Source organism: Dipodomys spectabilis, unplaced genomic scaffold (genome assembly GCF_019054845.1).
Source record: "Dipodomys spectabilis isolate Male_0828 unplaced genomic scaffold, ASM1905484v1 ptg000621l, whole genome shotgun sequence".
NCBI lineage: Eukaryota > Metazoa > Chordata > Mammalia > Rodentia > Heteromyidae > Dipodomys > Dipodomys spectabilis.
The window spans coordinates 860,929-879,156 of NW_024871298.1; the positions used below are offsets into that span (position 1 = coordinate 860,929).

Sequence of the window (18,228 nt, forward strand, 5' to 3'; positions counted from 1 at the left end):
CTAGCTCTGAGAGCACCATTTTACATTATGGTAAAGGATCTAGGTTTTACTCCATAAAAAATAAAAGAGGAAAAACAATTCTAAGCCAGACATGGTGGTATACGAGCCTGCAATCCCAGCTAGCTGGAAGTTAGAAATGGTAGAATCATAGTTCCAGGCCAACCCAGGCATAAATCGAGACCCTCTCTTGAAAATAACCAATATAAGAACGATACTGGAGGAGTGGCCCGAGGAGCACAGCGTCTGCTTAGCAGGCGTAAGACCCTCAGTTCAAAACACCCCAGGACTGCCGGGGGGGGGAGGTCAGCTGAAATAAATTACTTATAGACACTTACCTACTTATCTCTCTAAATCTTCAACTGTTCTGAACTTTGTTCTAAATTCACAGTCTAGACAAGGAGGACCCGATGTGAAGGATGGTGGTGGGATTTTACAGTGAGACGGGGCAAGCGTAGATTACACCGGGCCACCTCACTGTGACGCTCCACTGCCAAGGGGTGGGTGGTGCCAGGCTTCCGGGGTTGTGGAGAAATGGCCATCCCATTGCACAGGAGCACAGGCCGCCCTTTCTCGTGCCAGCTCTGCCCTGAGCTGCACCTGTGGATTGACCCACTCATCTTTCTCAGCTTCGGCCTCTCCTCGAGGAGACAGAGGGTAGGAATCACCTGGCTTGCATGGTCTCTGGGGGTTCTTTCCACCTCTGAAGTTCTCCAACTCCACAATTACATCGTGGCCTTAGATGAAGGCATGTACTCCAATTCCACAATTACATTGTAGCCTTAGATGAAGGCATGTACTAACACACACACACACACACAAAAGATGTCTTTCCCTCAGCTGTCATTCATGCCTTTAATCCTAGCTACTCAGGAGGCTGAGATCCAGAGGATCACCGTTTGAAGCAAGTCTAGGCAGAAAAGTCCATGAGGCTCTATCTCCACTGAAGTAAGCCAAACAGCCAGGCTGGAGGCATGGCTCAAGTGGTAGAGAGCCAGCCCTGGGCAAGCAACCCAAGCAAGTGGGAGACCCAGACCACTCTGACTTCTAGGCCCAGTGCCATCAAAAACAAACATAACCAAAACACATCCCAAGGCAAAAATCTTAATGTTTTCCAAAAGCATCCACTACAAATCTAACGCTTAGCCTGGGAGCCCACAGAATCCTGATATTTAAGACCATTCTTCAGAGACACCTAGTACGTCAAAAATCATTCAGAGTTCTTTCAGAGTTGCACATGGTGTGGTGTGATTTGGGGAAAGAAAAATGCAAATACTAAAAAGAAGGAAGAGGAGGAGGAAGAAGAAAAGGAGAAGGTTCGAAATGAATGCTACTCTTTAACCTCTTTTCTGCCATGTTACCTTGACAAGGTAGCTTTGGCTCTTCAGATGGGAGAGGCAGGTCCAGGAGAGGGGCGCTGTCTTCCCCTGGGTCTTGAGATTTCACTTGTCTTGTGGAAAAAAGAAACATTAAAGGTAGACCCACACAAACCAGCATGAAGGAGCATAGGGTTGTGAACTAGCCTGCATCACAGGTGTGCAGAAACAAGGACACCACATGGGGGTGTGCAAGGGACATCTTGCACACACAGGTTGCATCACTCCTATAAAATGCCTGGAAGATGACCACAGTCTCCCCAGTTGCAACTCTGCAGAAGCAAAGCAGTCTGCAGACACTAAAAATACTATTTATCCCCTCCAGCAAGTGCAGATTTTGAGCAAAGCCTTCGGAAAGCAGCAGGTAGGGAGATGGAAATGAGAACGCCTTTCTCCCACCTGGAATCGGTTTCTGATCAAGCCTGGAAATGCAATCTAGAGGGGGCTCAACAGGAATCATCTGGGGGGACTCAAGTGAAAGGCACATCTTTTAAAAGGAGTGGGGAGGGGACTTTATCTCCACCATCTGGGAACCTCAGAGCAGAAAGTTCTAGAAGGAGTTTCCTGGATTTCACGCACCACACGTGTTTCTCATTGCTAGCTGGAGACAGCCCAGTAGCTGTGAGCCGCTGGCCTGACAGAGCAGGGTTGAACTGCAGACCGAGTACGGTTTCAAGGCAGGCAGAAAAAAGAAGGAATGCCGATCAGGAAATTCCCCAGGCCTGGGCAGGGACTTGGCGATAGAGCTGCAGTTGGAAAATCTGACTAGGGCAGCTCCTGACACACGCAGGGCCCGCTCACACGCAGGGCGGCCTGCTTCACGACCGCCTAGGGAACTGCAGGACTTGGGGGCGATTTCCAGCGGAGAGAAACGGACAGGAAAGGTAAGACCTCCCCCCACTCCCCACCTACCTAGGCAGTTTGTAAACTTCCAGACTCTCCACTTCTTTGTGCGATGTGATTTGATTTGATTTGACTTTTTTTTTTCAACAGGGCAAAAGGTACTGGGGAAAGTTAACACGGAGTTGCTAACACTGATCTATAAAGCAAAGTCTGCGAAATATTTCCTTGATCACCAACCTCCCTCCACCCCACCCCCGACCCCCCCAAGCCATCTGTAACTTTTCCTTTCTTCCAGGCAGGGAAGATATTCTGAAATGAAATTGTCTTTACGCTTTCCTTCACAGGGAGCTTGAAGATGGGCATTTGGAAAAGAAAATGGCTCTTGTTTTTTTGGAGGGAACCAGACTTTGAAATTTCTATTTTGGAAAATACTTGCCATGGAGGAAGAGGAGGAGAAGGAGGAGAGAGAGAGAGAGAAACAGAGCGACAGAGGGAATCTGAGTTAGAGTCTGTGTGTAGGAGTCCCTGGCAAGCTTTACTTTCCTGTAGGATTTTGACTTTCATTATATGAGATTTGACTGGCAGTGGTAATATGGCTTGAAATATATGCTGGGTTGTAATTGTGTTTGTGTCATTACTGTTAGTGATTCTCAGTGGAAGGAGTCTGCCTATAGTTTTCACTTTAAAAACAACAACAACACAAAAGCTTTTCTATTTTAAAAAAGAAAAGAAAACTGCAACAGGAAACACTAGTTTGTTTTTCCAAAGTTATTGTTAAAGGTGGAGATGTAATGGCTTAGACGTTATTGTATTGATCGGTTGGTTTTATTTTATACCTACCTGGAAATAGTGCTTGCAGAAGGAAAAACAGATATTAACTAATTTGCCACAAGTTTTTTTCCCCCTTCCTTGTTATGGTTCAGCTTGGGTTCTCTCTTACTCATTTGTGTGTGTGTGTGGGGGGGGGGGGGTCGGTAATATTACAACATAGGTTTGTTTTTGTTTTTAATTTTTTTTCCTTATAGGAAGACTGCATTATCTTTTTTTTCTGTTCGGTTTTTAATAGACATGTAATGCAATGGCATTACATTTTGGGGGCTGGTTCAGCTCAAATAAATTCCATTACTGGAATTTATGAGCAGCTGAATGGCTAGTAGAAAAGGGGGTGTTTTTTTTAAAGGGGCTTGGCCAACAGCCTGTCAGAGAGAGGAATGAAAGCGTGGATAGCTAAGGCAACTGGACCCTACTGGCTGGTTCTCATGAAAACACTTGTGACTGCAAGTTCCCTTTCTGAAATCCTGAGTTCCTGGGAGCTTGTGAAGTTCAGGAGAGACTCCCACCCCCGTGACGTAGAGCAGATGGGGCACGAGCGGGCAGAGGGTCCCGATGGTCAGCTAGCCATTTGGTTTTATGTTCTGCAGCTTTGTACCTGCAGGAGGGTCTTCGGGGTTCCTTCATCGAGGGTGAGCTCAGCAATGTGTTCTTTATTAACCTTGTCGCCTGGTGGGATGGGAAGGGTTGGGGGAACTGCAGTTAGCAGTCCGGACAGGCTGTGACTTTGTCCCGAATGCCACCGCAGATTCCCAACTGACATAAGCCCAGCCCCACAGCCCTGCGATGGGAGGCTTCGGGAGCTCAAATGTCACAGCCTCTAAATTTAGTGCGTGTCAAGCACTCAGGGAGAGGCATAAAATAGCAGCCCCAGGTTTCAAGATCGGGAAGAACGGTGCCAAAAACTTGCAAGTAAACTCTGGAGTTAACTTGGCGAAGTAAAGCAGAGCAGACTCCCATGTACAAGGAGAAATGGAGAAGAAGTAGAAGGGGGAAGAGGCGGAGGCAGAAAGGACAGAGGACTGGCCATGACCGGGCGGGAGGAGACCTTCCTGGGGGACAGGCCGGGTGTGAGACCTGGGGTTAGAGACAGGAAAAGCCCACCAGGGCGGGTCTGAAGGGGCAGCAGATCTCAGCCTGGAAGCACAGGACGGTGCCCCTCCTAACAGTGGGAGACCTCAGGGACAAACTGCCAGGCCTTGCCTTCTGGAACTAATCAGAAAGCACATTTTGTAAGAATAGCATAGCCGCTGAGGGCTCAGATTTCCTAAGCGGGGAGGGAGCAGGCTCTGAAGGCTTTCTTTTTAACCCTTATTTGTCCCATGGACATGAGAGGCCCCTGGAGTGTGGAGAAGGGGTCAGATGGGGAGGAGGGAGGGCCTTCCTCACACAGCAGCTTGGCTTCAGGCCCTGTCTGTCTGTCATCACTCTTGAGATAAAACTTTTGACGAGCCAGGCGCTGGTGGCTTGTGCCTGTAATCCTAGCTACTCAGGAGGCTGAGATCTCAGGATCACAGTTCAAAGCCAGCTGGGGGAAGGAAAGTCTGTGAGACTCTTATCTCCAATTAACCACCAGAAAACCGGAAGTGGCGCTGTGGCTCAAGTGGTAGAGCGCTCCCCTTGAGCTGAAGAGCTGAGGGACAGTGGCCAAGCCCAGAGTTCAAGCCCCATGACAGACAACAAAACCTTTTGATGGAGAAACGGTGCTATATGTATGCTTGATTCTGATGACAAGATGACTTTATTTTTCTGTTAAATTTTTATTTATTTTATTTTTTTGGGTCCGGTCGTGGAGCCTGATCTCTGGGCCTGGGCGCTGTCCCTCAGCTCTTCAGCTCAAGGCTAGCACTCTACCACTTGAGCCACAGCGCCACTTCCTGGCTGTTTTTTTCTTTTTGCTTATGTGGTGCTGAGGAATCGAACCCAGGGCCTCAGGCATGCAAGACAAATGCTCTACCACCTTCCCAGCCCTTCTGTTAAATTTTTAAAATCCACATTGTTGATTGTCCTAGGATTTGGCAGAGAAACAGACAGACAGACAGACAGATAAATAGATGCAAACATATAGATGCATACATACAGATAGATACATACATGCATAGGTAGATGATATATAGGTAGATAGATACATAGATGAAGGATGGATGGATGTAGTTAGGTATAAATAAAGGTAAAACATAGACATATAGATAAAGGTGAATATATATGTAGATAAATCAAGGTAGATATATAGATATGTGGATAGGATTGAGCTGAATTGTCCAGGCTCGTGTCTTGTATGGCCTGAATTCCTTCACAGCTCCTGTGATTTCACCTTTGCTGCAGCACAGAAAGGTGCTGGTCTTATCATTGTTCCCAATTCCCGTTGTCAACTAGTATGCCCTGCTTCCTGTGAAGGCAGCCATGTAAGCCAGGGTAGGGGCAGGCCCGCAGGACTCCGGGAGGACCGTGTGTCACCACGGTTCACTCTGTGAATGAAGCCTGTGAGATTGCTGGTGGCTGGAGTAATGGAGCTCAGGGGTGTGCAGTTGGCTGGGATGCAATGGCTCTTATTCTTCTTTGTCAACTCACGAAGCCCGGCTCCTCTTAAAACAAGCTAAGCTCTCTGATAAAAAGCCCTGGACCACCAGGGATTAGGTTCTCTCTTCTTGGGCAGACCACGTTTCCTCCCAGGGAAAATGTGATAGAATCAGATTCCTGTACACACCTTGGCAATGCTACTGCTGCTGCGGGGCCTGTCATTCGTGAGGTTGAAGAGGTCCACCACAGTATGGAGTGAGGAACTGAGTAACTCGGCATCAGGCTGGGCTCCCTTCTTCTGCGTCATTCAATAGATTGTGTTCGACTAATTCTGATTGAGGTTATGGGACTGGACATGGCTTTCTTGCTTTTTCTTTTTTCCTTCCTTTCTCTCCTGTGACATTAGTGTTCTGAACTCACAGCCTCTGCTTTTCAGTGTGGCAATCATGCTTGCTGCTGGAAACTGTACGCAAATTACAAAATGACCCCAAATAAGGTGAGCCATTTTCTTTTAGATCACAGATTTCATTCGCAGCCCATGTAAATAGCAGAACAGAGTGGCCAGATAATGGTCAAGCAAGATCTGCTGAATCGATGCGAGTTTTATGGAACTGTTGAATCACTACTGAAGGCAGATTCTGATTTTTCTGTAACAGTTTTTCTTTTTTTTAAATGCTACTGTAAAAGTTTATGAGTTTCAGGGAGCTATCAAAGATGGTGTATTCCCTGTCTAGATTTAAAGCAACACATACCCTGACTGAATTAGAGTCATCATTCAATTATTCGATAATTTGACTTAAAGTGTATATCCATGTGGAAAAACTCTAGCTAAAATAATGTTCAAACCTGTGGTTTTAATTAATAGTGATGCACTCTTCTGGCCAATTATTCACATAAGTCTAAGTTTATTTTAACACAAGAATTGAGAGAACAGGGTCAAGTAAGGTGGCTCATGCTTGTTTCCCCAGCTACTTAGGAGGTAGAAATAGGAACGTCATGGTTTGAGGCTAGCCGGGGCAAAAGTTAGCAAGATCCTATCTTAACAAATAAGCCAGGCATGGTGGCATATACCTGTAATTCCAGCTACTTGGCAGGCTGAGGAGGAGGATGACAGTCTAAGACAAGCCTGGGTGGTGGAGGCAGGGAGATTGTAGTTCAAGCCCAGCTGAAATAAGGAGTTTGGAAGACTCCATCTCTACCAGTGGCTGGGAGCAGTAGCACCTGCCAGTCATCCTCAGCAACACAAGGAAGTGGATCTGAGTCCATGCCAGCCAGTACGTTACCTTGACAATAACTGGAGGGTAAAAAGGACTGCAGGTGTGGCTCAAGTGGCAGAGCCGCTGCCTAGCAAGTGCCAGGCCCTGCATTAAATCCTACTGCTCCCCACAAAACCAAAACATTTAGTATATTTGCCACATTGTACTGGTCTCGCAAGTGTCTGTCATCGTTTATGCATACTTTGCTTTATTGTGGGTGCCAATCCTGAGATTTGAACTGGGGGTTAGATTAAACAGTCGTAGATCACAGTAAATGATTAGAAACATCAGCGTTCATTTTTAGGAATCGGTTGACATGCATGTTTGAGTCGGTTGTCATACAAATTTAAATAGCCAACATGTTAAAAAAAATTCACTTCTGCCTAGGCTTGCTGTTAAAAAAGGCACTTCCTGTCTAGCCTAATTGTGGAAAAATTCACTTCCTGTATACTTTAATGAGATTGACCTTTAGCTATAGGAAATAGACCAGGATTGTAAAATATACTCATCTTTGTAAACATGGAAATATAAATGTGTTTGTGCTTAGAACATGTATATTGCATGTAGCCTCTCTAAACAGTGACCATCTCTGACAGATTCTTTTTTAATGTTTATAAAATGGTTTCTAAATGGAAGGCGGTTAAAGTATGACAAGATTTTCTTAAATTCATGTGATTTTTCGTTACATGTCCTTGTCTGATTTTCAGTAAAAGTTACTCAGTGTTTATAGATTACAATCCTTAGAAAACCAAATCAGAAAATGCAAATATCTTAATTCCAGAAAGTCTGTTAGAAGAGAAAATTCCATCCCTAGGCTACAAAACAGGAACTTAGTCTTCTGGATGAATTTTACAGAAGAAAAAAAAAAAAATAATGATGCTAGTTACTTGAATCAAGAAGAAAAGTGATGACTTGTTACGATTTCCTAAATCTTGCCAGACCTTTGTAATCCAAGACTGATGACTTGTATGGATGGCTGAATAGATAGAGCCCTTGAAAGTAAATAGTGTTCAGCCAGAAACCACACAATTAACTTGGCTAAATGGGAGGTTCTGTCTGTGTCAAGTTAATCCAAAAATGGTTAATTCCCCAGTGAACTCCGGCAAGTGTAGTGAGCCCAGAAGGAAACTTACGCCTGCTCTGTGTGTGCCACCAATCACGATGTTTACTTTTCCATTTACTGGAAATTTTAATCTGCGTATCACCAAAGCAATGCTACTTCTCTCTAATTTATATCAACCAAGTTTCTCTTGGACAAGACTGAGTGGTAGGGCTCAAACTCAGGTCCTGACATTTGCCAGGCAGATTCTCTACCACGTGAGCCACCCCCTAGCACTTTTTTGCTGAGTTACTTATTTTTCTTACTGGACCTCAAAACTTGTAACAAGTCCAAGTTCTTGGTTCTGTAACGTCACATGGGAGTCTGGATAGGAACCCTTGAAGGCCAGAAATCATGGGTTTCAGTCTCTCAAAACTAGATCTTTTGGAAGCTGCACATCTCTTCTATCAAATAACTACTGACGCTGGAACCTGGCTGGTTCGATTATGACACTGCCCTGATAATTGATTGAAAGTCTAGTTGATAGTCAAACAATGGATAGATCTTTTTTTTTTCCACCTTGAATTTCTGGGACAAACCTAATTGCATTTGGTGCATAGGATCCAGATTGTGTCAGCTGGGAGGGTTTCTAAGCAGACTGAACACTGAAGGAGCTGTGGTGATACTTTTGGATTTAAGCCTTTTTAGCCCTGCCATAATTGTTTCTTCATTTCTTTTTAAAATTTAAAACTTCATTGATGTTAGAGAAGTGACGTACAGGGGATTACGATGACATGAATCAGGTAATAAGTACGTTTTCTTTCCTACAGTGTCTTCCCTTCCCTCCCAGTTTTTCCCTCCCATCTCCACCCATGAGTTGTATAGTTCACTTTCCTCAGTGTCCAGAGAACTCTGCTGCTGCGCTTTTCCCCTGGAGTTCTGTGGTCTCTCCTCCCTTCCCAAAGATGCACATGTGAATAAACCATACATAAAGAAGAAGAATCATCAAAAATTAGAACTAAAAAAAAAAGATCTCTTGTTTCCATATCTTGGAACTCAAGATACATCTCTAAATATACCATTTTATATAACTATAAAGAAGCACACAGGGATTTCGGCCTTTGTCATTCTCTCCCAAGAAAATCCTCTTTTGGTCTCAGCACGTGTGAGGGTCTAGAATCCTGCATAATTTATCTTACCCCACTGCCTGTTAGATCCGGCTTGTGCATATCAGAGAACGTGCTTCGTTTGTCTCTCTGAACTTGGCTTGCCTCACTTAACATGGTTTGTTCTCGTTTCACCCATTTGTTTCCCTGCGAATGACGTAATCTTATTCTTCCTAATGGCTGTGTAAAATCCCATTGTGTGTAGGTCTCACATTTTGGGGGGATCCCCTCATCTACTGCAGGGCAGAGTTGTGCAAGTTTCACTCCTTGTTTACTATTAGAGAAGAGCTTTGCTACTTACCACTGCCTTTCATCGATGTTGTTTAAGGGTTACTCCTCTCCCCTAATCTAACCTCGAGGTTAATCTAACTTCGATAGACCTCTTAAGTGCACGCCCCATTCCCCAAAACATTGAAAAAGTGGCTTCCTGGTTAGGGGGGGTCCCTTTTCTTCCTGGAGGTGTGTATGGTTGTGGATGTCCCAACCTATCAAGTGAAGAGCTAGGGCAGACTTGGGAGGGGTCCCTGGTGACCCCCCATAACAGAGTTTTACAGCAGTCAGCAAGGTGAGAACTTGAGGCGGCAGGCAGCCCCCTCTCTTTAGCACTCGAGTTTTTGCATTGCTTTTTTCCCTCTCTCTCTCTCTCTCCATCCTTTGTTTCCCAGCAGTTTCATGTGCTTCCCTCTCCACTCATTCCTTCCAGATGCCTCAGGAACAGTACCCACACCACCGGAGTGCTATGGCCAGTGCCGAGGGGCCGCAGGTGTACAAAGTGGGGATTTACGGCTGGCGGAAAAGATGCCTGTACTTCTTTGTCCTGCTCCTCATGATTTTAATCCTGGTGAACTTGGCCATGACCATCTGGATTCTCAAAGTCATGAACTTCACAATTGTAAGTAACACCAGCACCGCCGTGTTTCCTTCCTGCTGGAGGGAAGGGCAAGCGCGAGGCAAGACCAGACCGTGAAGGAATGTTGATAAGGCCCAATAGTGGGGTTCCACAAGTTGTGAGGTATTCGGATCCCAAAGGATTTCTGTCCAGCCGATCAAGCTCCTGAATGGGTTTTTGGTTGGTTAGTTGTTTTTGGTCAGTTGGTCTCGGGGCTTGAACTCGGCCTGGGCACTGTCCCTGAGCTCTTCAGCTCAAGGCTAACGCTCTACCACTTTGAACCACAGCTCCACATCATTACTTGGAGATAAGAGTCTCACAGACTTTCCTGCCCAGGCTGGCTTTGAACTGTGGGCTTCAGATCTCAGCCTCAGGAGAAGCTAGATTACAGGCATGAGCCACCCTCCTCTGGTCAATCTCACTGTTTTTGAGGCTGAAGATCCAGCTCAGAAGCACTCTGTCATTTGAGCTGGTTTGAATGATTTCCTTTCTTTAGATAATGTGTTTTTTTGTATCCTATCATTTCCAGTCATTTGAGTAAAGAATACAGAAAGAAATGGAATAAATTAAGTTAAAAAAAATTTTTTTACCAGTTTTTGTAGCAAGTATGAAAGGTTTCACGAGGCCAAAGCTGACCAACCCGAGTGAACTTAGGCTTTGAGCATGTTCTCAGAATTTCAGCTGTCTAGTATGCCTGCCTGTCCATTGCTATGATTCTCTGAATTTAGGGAGGAAAATGTTTCTTGCTACTGCATAGGTGAAATGGAAATGACCAAAATCTAGCTGTGTTTCATTTTGTGGGGATTTGTATAGATGCATTTTTGGAAGAAAAAAAAATGCTTGCTGTTGATTTAAGGTCACTGTCCCGACTGGACATGTCCTTGTTGGATATTAAAAACCCTAGCAATACAACTATAGGTATTTTTCCCCTGAGGTTCTTTCCTTAGTGATTTCAGTCGAGCTAAGTAATACAACTTTACTAATGAAGCGATAGTGGGCAGAATCCGCTGCCCCGAAGAGTCATTTCTTGTCCTGTTGTCCAAAGTTTATATTTAGATGGCCAATAAAAACTCCTATGTATATAAAGAAATAGGGCCCTAACAGAATGAAACATGAGAGTTTGTGTACAAATCCCTGGTAGGATCATGCATAGTTGTATAAGGTTTGTTTTTCTGCTGTTGAGCTGTGGCTGGTCCTGTTTTGTCACCTTTGCTTGAACAATAAGTCCTGTGACTCCCTTTCTCCATCTTTGGGGAGAAGGCCCTCTTCCGTGCTCCTGTAGCTTTTGTTTATGCCGCTGCTCCTGTGACCCCTGCAGGCCGGAAGCCTCGCATGTATTTCCCAGCTGTGCTGAACTTTTAAGAGAAGAACGGAGCTGCATGTTTTGTATGTGTGTGATGATGGCCTCTCTCTCAGAGTAGGGCGTCCTGATGCCGGGTTCAATGAAGTCTCTAAACCGAAGTCTCTAAGCCGAAATAGTGCTTCAGGCATGTGAGTGGCTCACGTTGTAATACTTGTGTTAAAGCTAGGAAGCGATGTCATCAAAAGTCACCTAATGCTACAGAGTTCTGTCTTGGGGGTAAAAAGAGGAATGATTTAAAATGTACACACACACACCACACACATACACCACACACACACACACACACACATACACACACACACACACACACACATACACACACACACACACACACACACACACACACACGCATACACACACACATGTAGAGAAAGAGAAGCTTCTGCACTGGAGCATCAACTCTGGGAAATGGTGTCCGTCAGCTTCCACAGAGCCATGGGAAGGCCAAGGCAATGCAGTCATTCAACAGGGTTGGAGCACATGAGCGTCTCTTTCTGATTTAGACTCAATTAGACCAGTTCTGAACTTGGACAACCTTTATAGTTAGAAGTAAGTACTTGATAAGGGAAGAGAGAGGCGTGATCGGATTGTCAGTCAAGAAAAGTTGCTGGTGAGGACGCAACGGGGTGGAGCAAAGTATGGTCTGAAAGATCCTTCCTCCCAAGTCACAGGGCACACCATGGCCAGACAGGAACCGGCCTGTTCTGTGATGTTCTTAGTTAGAACTTTCAAAACTTACATGTTAGAAGCAGAACACTGGTGGTTCACACCTGTAATCCTAGCCGCTCAGGGTTCTGAGACCTGAGGATCATGGTTCCAAAGCCAGCTCAGGCAGGAAAGTATCTGAGATTCTTATTTCCAGCTAGCCAACAGAAGGCTGGAAGTGGAGGTGTGGATAAAGTAGTAGAGCACTAGCCTTGAGTGAAAAGCTAAGGGATAGCTCCCAGGCCCTGTTCAAGTCTGGGTGCCAGAACAAAAAAAGGAAAAATGAGAAGAACATATATATTTGGAATGACCCTTCGCTGTGTACATGTGTGGCTTGAGGGAACCGTGTGATATTAAGATAATAACCTGTATGAAGTCAACTATTCCCCACAATATAGTAAATTGATTGCCCAAGTGGAGAGTCAAACTTTACCAAGCCAAGTACTTAACGGGGGTGAGAATCCCATCCTGATTAGCCATAATTGGTGCTTTAGCACACCAACACCTTCACGCCACTAAAACTGCAGCTTGAGGAAATTGGTCTTGCCCTGCAAGTTAAAAGCATAGTTTCCCATCCATCACAGCACAAGACGTATTCTCTCAGACTTATATTCCTACTTCGCAAATACTAACTTACAGACCATGAAGATCTTTGCAAGGAAATCAAAAAGCCTGAGGGTTTAAATCCGTGTTCTGCTGGAGACCCTGAGCTGGGAAGGCGGAGGAAATTGTGGCGGCAGCAGGTCAGCGTTTTATGCTGATTCTGGAAACTTGGACTGTGTAGAGAGCGGGGATCTAAGAAAAGTGTACACGGTCATCCCTCACTACATCATAGTTCATGTACCGCTGCTTCCCTGTATCGCGGGTTTTAAAAGGGTAAGTGTGTGTGTGTGTGTCTGTGTCTGTGTCTGTGTGTGTCTGTGTCTGTGTGTGTTCTAGCTGATGCCCTCTAATCTAGTGAATCTAGAGAGGAATGTCTGAAGATGTTTTGGGGGGACTTGGAAATACACCCAGCATTAAATATTTGGAATTTGACTTCGTGATCACACTTGAATTCAGTGCCACCCTTCCCAAGACCACAGGCTATTAGAGCCCATCCAAACTAGCTGTGTGGATGGACAAGCATTAGGAAGTATTCCTTGTTTCAGAGGTAAATCACAAGACTTGGCAGAAAGGCACCAGTCCTGAGGCTTGAGCTTGGGGCCTGGGCACTGCCCCTGATGTGTTGTGCTCAAAGCTAGCGCTCTACCTCTTGAGCCACATCTCCACTTTGAGCTTTTTTAGTGGTTAATGGGAAATGAAAATGGCTCATTCCCCTCCATGGAAGAGAGAATATGTGTGCTTTGCTTATATTTTGGACAGCAACCTACCTTAGTTTCTCAAATCTGTGCTGCATGAGAAAGCTAGCATTGCTATGTCCTCTGCTGGTCAAAGTGCATGACAACTGTAAAACAATAGGCATGTGTGGCTCACACCTGTAATCCTAGCTATTCAGGAGGCTGAGATCCGAAGATCACAGTTCGAAACCATGGTTCAAAAGTCTGTGAGACTCTTACCTCCAGTGAATCACCAGAGAACCTGAAGTGGCACTGTGGCTCAAAGTGGTAGAGTGTGAGCCTTGAGCGAAAAGAGCTCTGGGACAGCTTCCAGGCCCTGAGTGCAAAATAGAAATGTAGGGAGTCATTCCCTCGGACCCTTCCTCCTATTTTGTGGATGACTAAGAGGAGGGAGAGCAGGAGGTGGCCCAGCTTTGGTGCTGCAGCTGCCCTGGGAACTTCTCTAGCGCAAGGATGATGATGCTCATAGTCTCAGCCCTGTGCCTGGCATGCAGTAGGGGTTCTGTGTGTGTCTTAATTCCAAATTACCTTTTTGCCCAGCAGTCACATGGGCTGGTGGATGTTAAGTACTTACACTACCAGTGCTTAGTGCATAGTACGTCCACAAATTACCTGTAACTGTATGACATCAGTCTCCTGACTCCCTTATCTGTCTGCATTGACTAGAATGATAAAATCAAAATCATGCTTGTCTGTGATCATGTAAGACACGAGTGTTGATTTGTTGAATAGACATTTGCCCAGAACTTCCTTTATCTTTGTCCCGTAGCCCCGGGAGGCAGGTGCCCGTGGGATCTGCGTTTCGAGGATAAGGCAGAGGCCCTGAGAAGCGCACTGGCTTTCCAAGGTCACACAGTTGAGCGGGGAGCTGAGATTGGCTTTCGCCAGAAGTCCGGCTCTCGAGTCCTTGCTCCTCATCAGCACACAGTGCTGCCCATTTTCCAAGGGCTATTTTTCATGAAGACAAATTGAATTTGTTCAGTGCGATGTCTCCGGCATGATTTATTTACCCTCCAGGAAGATAAAGATCCACTGAGGGTCAGAGGAAGGCGTCCTCATACTTGTAGATTGGACACATTGTAAAATAGTAGAAGCCAGAGAGAGGGGCCGGTGTGGGCCATAACTCAGGACCCCAGCTCGCCATCCATTCGGGAAAGGACCAAGGAATAGCGACCCAGTCAACGTAACGCAGGCAGAGGGGAGTGGGGTTACTCGTGCAGGGGGGAGGAGGAAGGGGCCATCATGGGGCTGGAAGACACTGGCTAGAGCTTCGGTGAGCCTCTAGCAAGAGGGACTCCAAGCCTTCGGGAATGAAAGCCTTCCTTGGTTCTGGCCTCCCTCTGGAGGCCCTGGGGGCAAAGGCCACCAGTCTCACCGTGGAAGGCTGGTCTGCAGGCCAGCTTCCCTGCGTATTTGCTTCTGGCTTGCACCTTCAGCCTTCCGGTGCCTTTGACCTTCCTTTCCTGTCCCAATCTCTGGTTCCCCAGGGAGGTGGGGGGGGGGGGGGTCCGGGAGGATTGCCAGGCCAACCCATGTGACACCCAAGCCGGTCACACGCCTCACCGCTCCTGTGCAGAGCTCTGGGGTGCAGAACTCTAGGGTGTGGTCACCATTTCCTTGCAAGGTGAGATGTCACCTGAAATTCCTCTCTACGTTTGTTTTTGTTGTTGTTACAGTTATTTTGTTATTGTTGGGGCTTGAACTCAGGACCTAGGCACTGTCCCTTAGTTTGTTCATTCAAGACTAGCACTCTACTATTTGAACCATAGTTCCACGTGTGGCCCTTTGGTGGTTACTTGGGAGGGAAGAGTCTCTGACCCAGGAGGGAAGGGGGGGAGGTTCAAATCAAGATCCTCAGATCTCAGCCTCCAGAGTAGCTAGGATTACAGGTGCCCATTGCTAGCTCCATTTGATCTTCTGTCCCTGTTTTCTCTTTCTGTGAGTTTTTACCTCTTCTTCCTGCTCCAAGCCTGAGCCTAGGCCTACTTCCATCACAACTGCTTGGTTGTCATCCGGGAAGGCGTGGACGAGGTACATTTCTCGTCCTCTCTGTCTCTCCCATCAAGCTGGAAGAAATCCTGGAAGAAGCCTGGAAGAAATCCATCTTAGTCTCTGTCCATGCCTCTGAACACCATGCTCTGCACAGAGGAAATACTGAGGGCATGTTTACAGAATAAATGAACAGGGCAAAGTTATGAATAGGCAGTCACTTTAAATTAAAATGTATCAAGATGGGTTAATAGAGCTTTCTATGGCTTTTAAAACGAGGCATTAGTTGATTTATTAGAGTAGACAGATCACAAATAAGATGAGTGCTTGGGTTTGATGACGGAGAGGGATTTTTTTTTTTTAATACAGACACTCCCTCCCATGTATCCACTACCTGCAACGTTTTAATTACGTGAGAGGGGAAGGGCAATAATGGAGTGTGAAGGCAGAAGCTTCCTCCTAGTGAACACACGGGATTGCTCAGCAAGTGTGAGGAAGTGATCTCATTGGCTCACACCTTACAATTACTGAAGACGGATTTCCACTTCTCCTGGGGCCATGGAAACATGGCCTCTGTCCCGCAAATCTCGGCCATCTGTCCCCATGCTGTCATTCTTGTGATCACCTCTTCACTCATTACCCAAATTCATCCATCTGCCAGATTGCCAAAAGAAAAAAAATGTTATTTTTACAAGCACCATGGAAATTTTCGTGTAATTTTAATGATATGCATGAGCTACCAGGACCCACCTCAGCTACCATACGATATTGTTCTTTAACAAGTCGAAAACCTAATTTTGTATTGTTACTGGGGCTTGGCTTTGGGGCCTGAGCACTGTCTCTGAGCTTTATTTTCTGTTATATACGTACCTCGCGCTAACCGATTATGCCACTGGAGCACCGTAAGCTTTATTTTCTGTGTGCTAGTGTTCTGCCATCTGAGCCACAGCTCCACTTCTAGCCTTTTGGTGGATAATTGGAGATAAGAGTTTCAAAGACTCTTCTGGATTTGAAACACAGTCCTCAGCTCTCAGCCTCCTGAGTACCTAGGATTACAGGTGTGAGCTACCATAACCCAGCATCTTACCCCCCCCCCCCCCGAAAAGAGCTCTTCCACTTGAATAGCTAACTCCTAATTTACTAAGAAGTATAATCTTTTGCACCTTGTAACATTACATATATCCTAAGAATTATCAAAGAAGTGTGCCAGGGAAATCTAGCAGGTACTAGAAACCTCCTCAACAGGACTCAAATGGTGAAGAGAGCAAAGAATGCAGCCCGCTGGTAGGCTGGGGCAGGGGGGTTAAGGTACCTGGGAAGCCGGGCCAGGAAGGTCTGGCTGGGGCGAGCTGGGCCTGGGCCTTGGGTGGGTGGGAAGGCAGGGAGAGACAAGAGATGTGGGATTCCCACTGTAAAGTCCAGTGGGAGGAAATAGTACTCAGAGAGGTCAGCCTGAAAAATTCCACTTCCAATTAGAAACAAATTACTGTGCATCTTCATCCTGTTATTTTTGCTAATGCCATGACCTCTGCTGCTCATTAGAGTTGTTTTACACACACACACATTCACTCACTCACTCCCCAATTATAGTTTTGTGGTGCTAGCATTGAAAAAAATTAGAAACTCTTCACACATGGCTGATTTCTACATGTCACTCTCTGTACCCAGGTGGTTGTGTTACAGTGAACTCTGAATAACCACAGAGAGCAGAGTTGGAGGCAGTGGGGAGCACATGTCATGGTCGGAGTACTTTTTGTAAGTAGGGGTTACTGGGATTTGAATTCAGCGCCCTGTACTTACTCAGCCCCCCCTGCCTTGGGGCTAGTGCTCTACCACTTGAGCCACATCTCCACTTCTGGTTTTTTGCTGGTTGTTTGGAGGCCACTCAAGCTGGCTTTGAATAGTGATCCTCAGATCTCAGCCTCCTGAGTAGCTGGGATTACAGGCGTGAGCCACAGGCTCTGTCTCCTCTTACAGCGGCACTAAACAGTGGTAGGAGAGGAGTTGCAGATCTGCATGGGTGTGGTACTGCTGAAAATTTGGGGTTCAATCCTTCCCAGTAAACATGTTCTTTCAAATGATACCCCAAAAAAATAACTATGAGGAGATTTTCTTCCATTAGGTTTGCTCTAGACCCATTTGTAGGATTTCTAGGCGCAGGCTGGTCTGAAAATATACAAATGCCCCTGTCCGTTTAGGAATTCCAATGAAATAGCAGTAAAATGGCAGATTCTCCATCATGCTGGCCCCCTTGAAAGTAAGTGGTCCACAGCCACCCGTGGGCAGAGCAGATACCAAATATTTCCATCATCCCAGAAAGCTCTTTCTTTATGGTAGAACTGTCTAGAATGTCCCAGGCTCCCTCTTCGAGCCTCCATGATGAGGGTGGGGCCTTGCTAACTGTGTACAAGAAGGGTTTCTCCACTCAAGCAGCGTTGATGCTGTGATTTCCCATGACTCCCTGCAGCTTAAAGAATAATTTTTATGCCTGGAATTGTGGTTCACACCTGTCATCCTAGCTACTCAGGAGACTGAGATCTGGAGGATCTCATTTTAAGTCAGCCTGGACAACAAAGTTTGCCAGATACTGTCTGCAGTTAACCAGTGAAAAGCAAGACTGGAAGTGTGGCTCAAGTGGTAGAGCATTTGCCTATCCCAACCCTACACACAAAAAGGTCCTGAGTCCAGACCAAAACAAGGGCGCCTGAGAAGTGTCACTTTCCTGAAATGCACTAATTCCCACCATCTCCTTCACGCCTGCATACAAGCACAGATAACTACTTGCTCCCGGCTGACACTGTGGCTCCCGTGAAGTTTACTGAGAAATTGTCTTCTCTTTGTGTTTCTGGGGAAACCTTATCGATTCTCTTCCCTCTTATTGGACAAATTGTATTTTGAACTTGAGAGAGGTGAGGAG

General features: G+C 45.9%; 1 protein-coding gene across 1 annotated transcript in view; it reads left to right on the plus strand.

Moving 5' to 3' along the window:
- Window positions 1–2,082: 2,082 nt before the first annotated feature.
- Window positions 2,083–18,228, plus strand: part of Sgcd (sarcoglycan delta) — a 245,664-nt gene continuing 229,518 nt past the window's right edge. Inside the window, exons 1-2 of the mRNA XM_042671413.1 lie at window positions 2,083–2,257; window positions 9,732–9,920. Coding sequence (XP_042527347.1) covers window positions 9,732–9,920 — 189 coding nt within the window. The 5' untranslated portion in view covers window positions 2,083–2,257. The remainder of the gene's footprint in view (window positions 2,258–9,731; window positions 9,921–18,228) is intronic.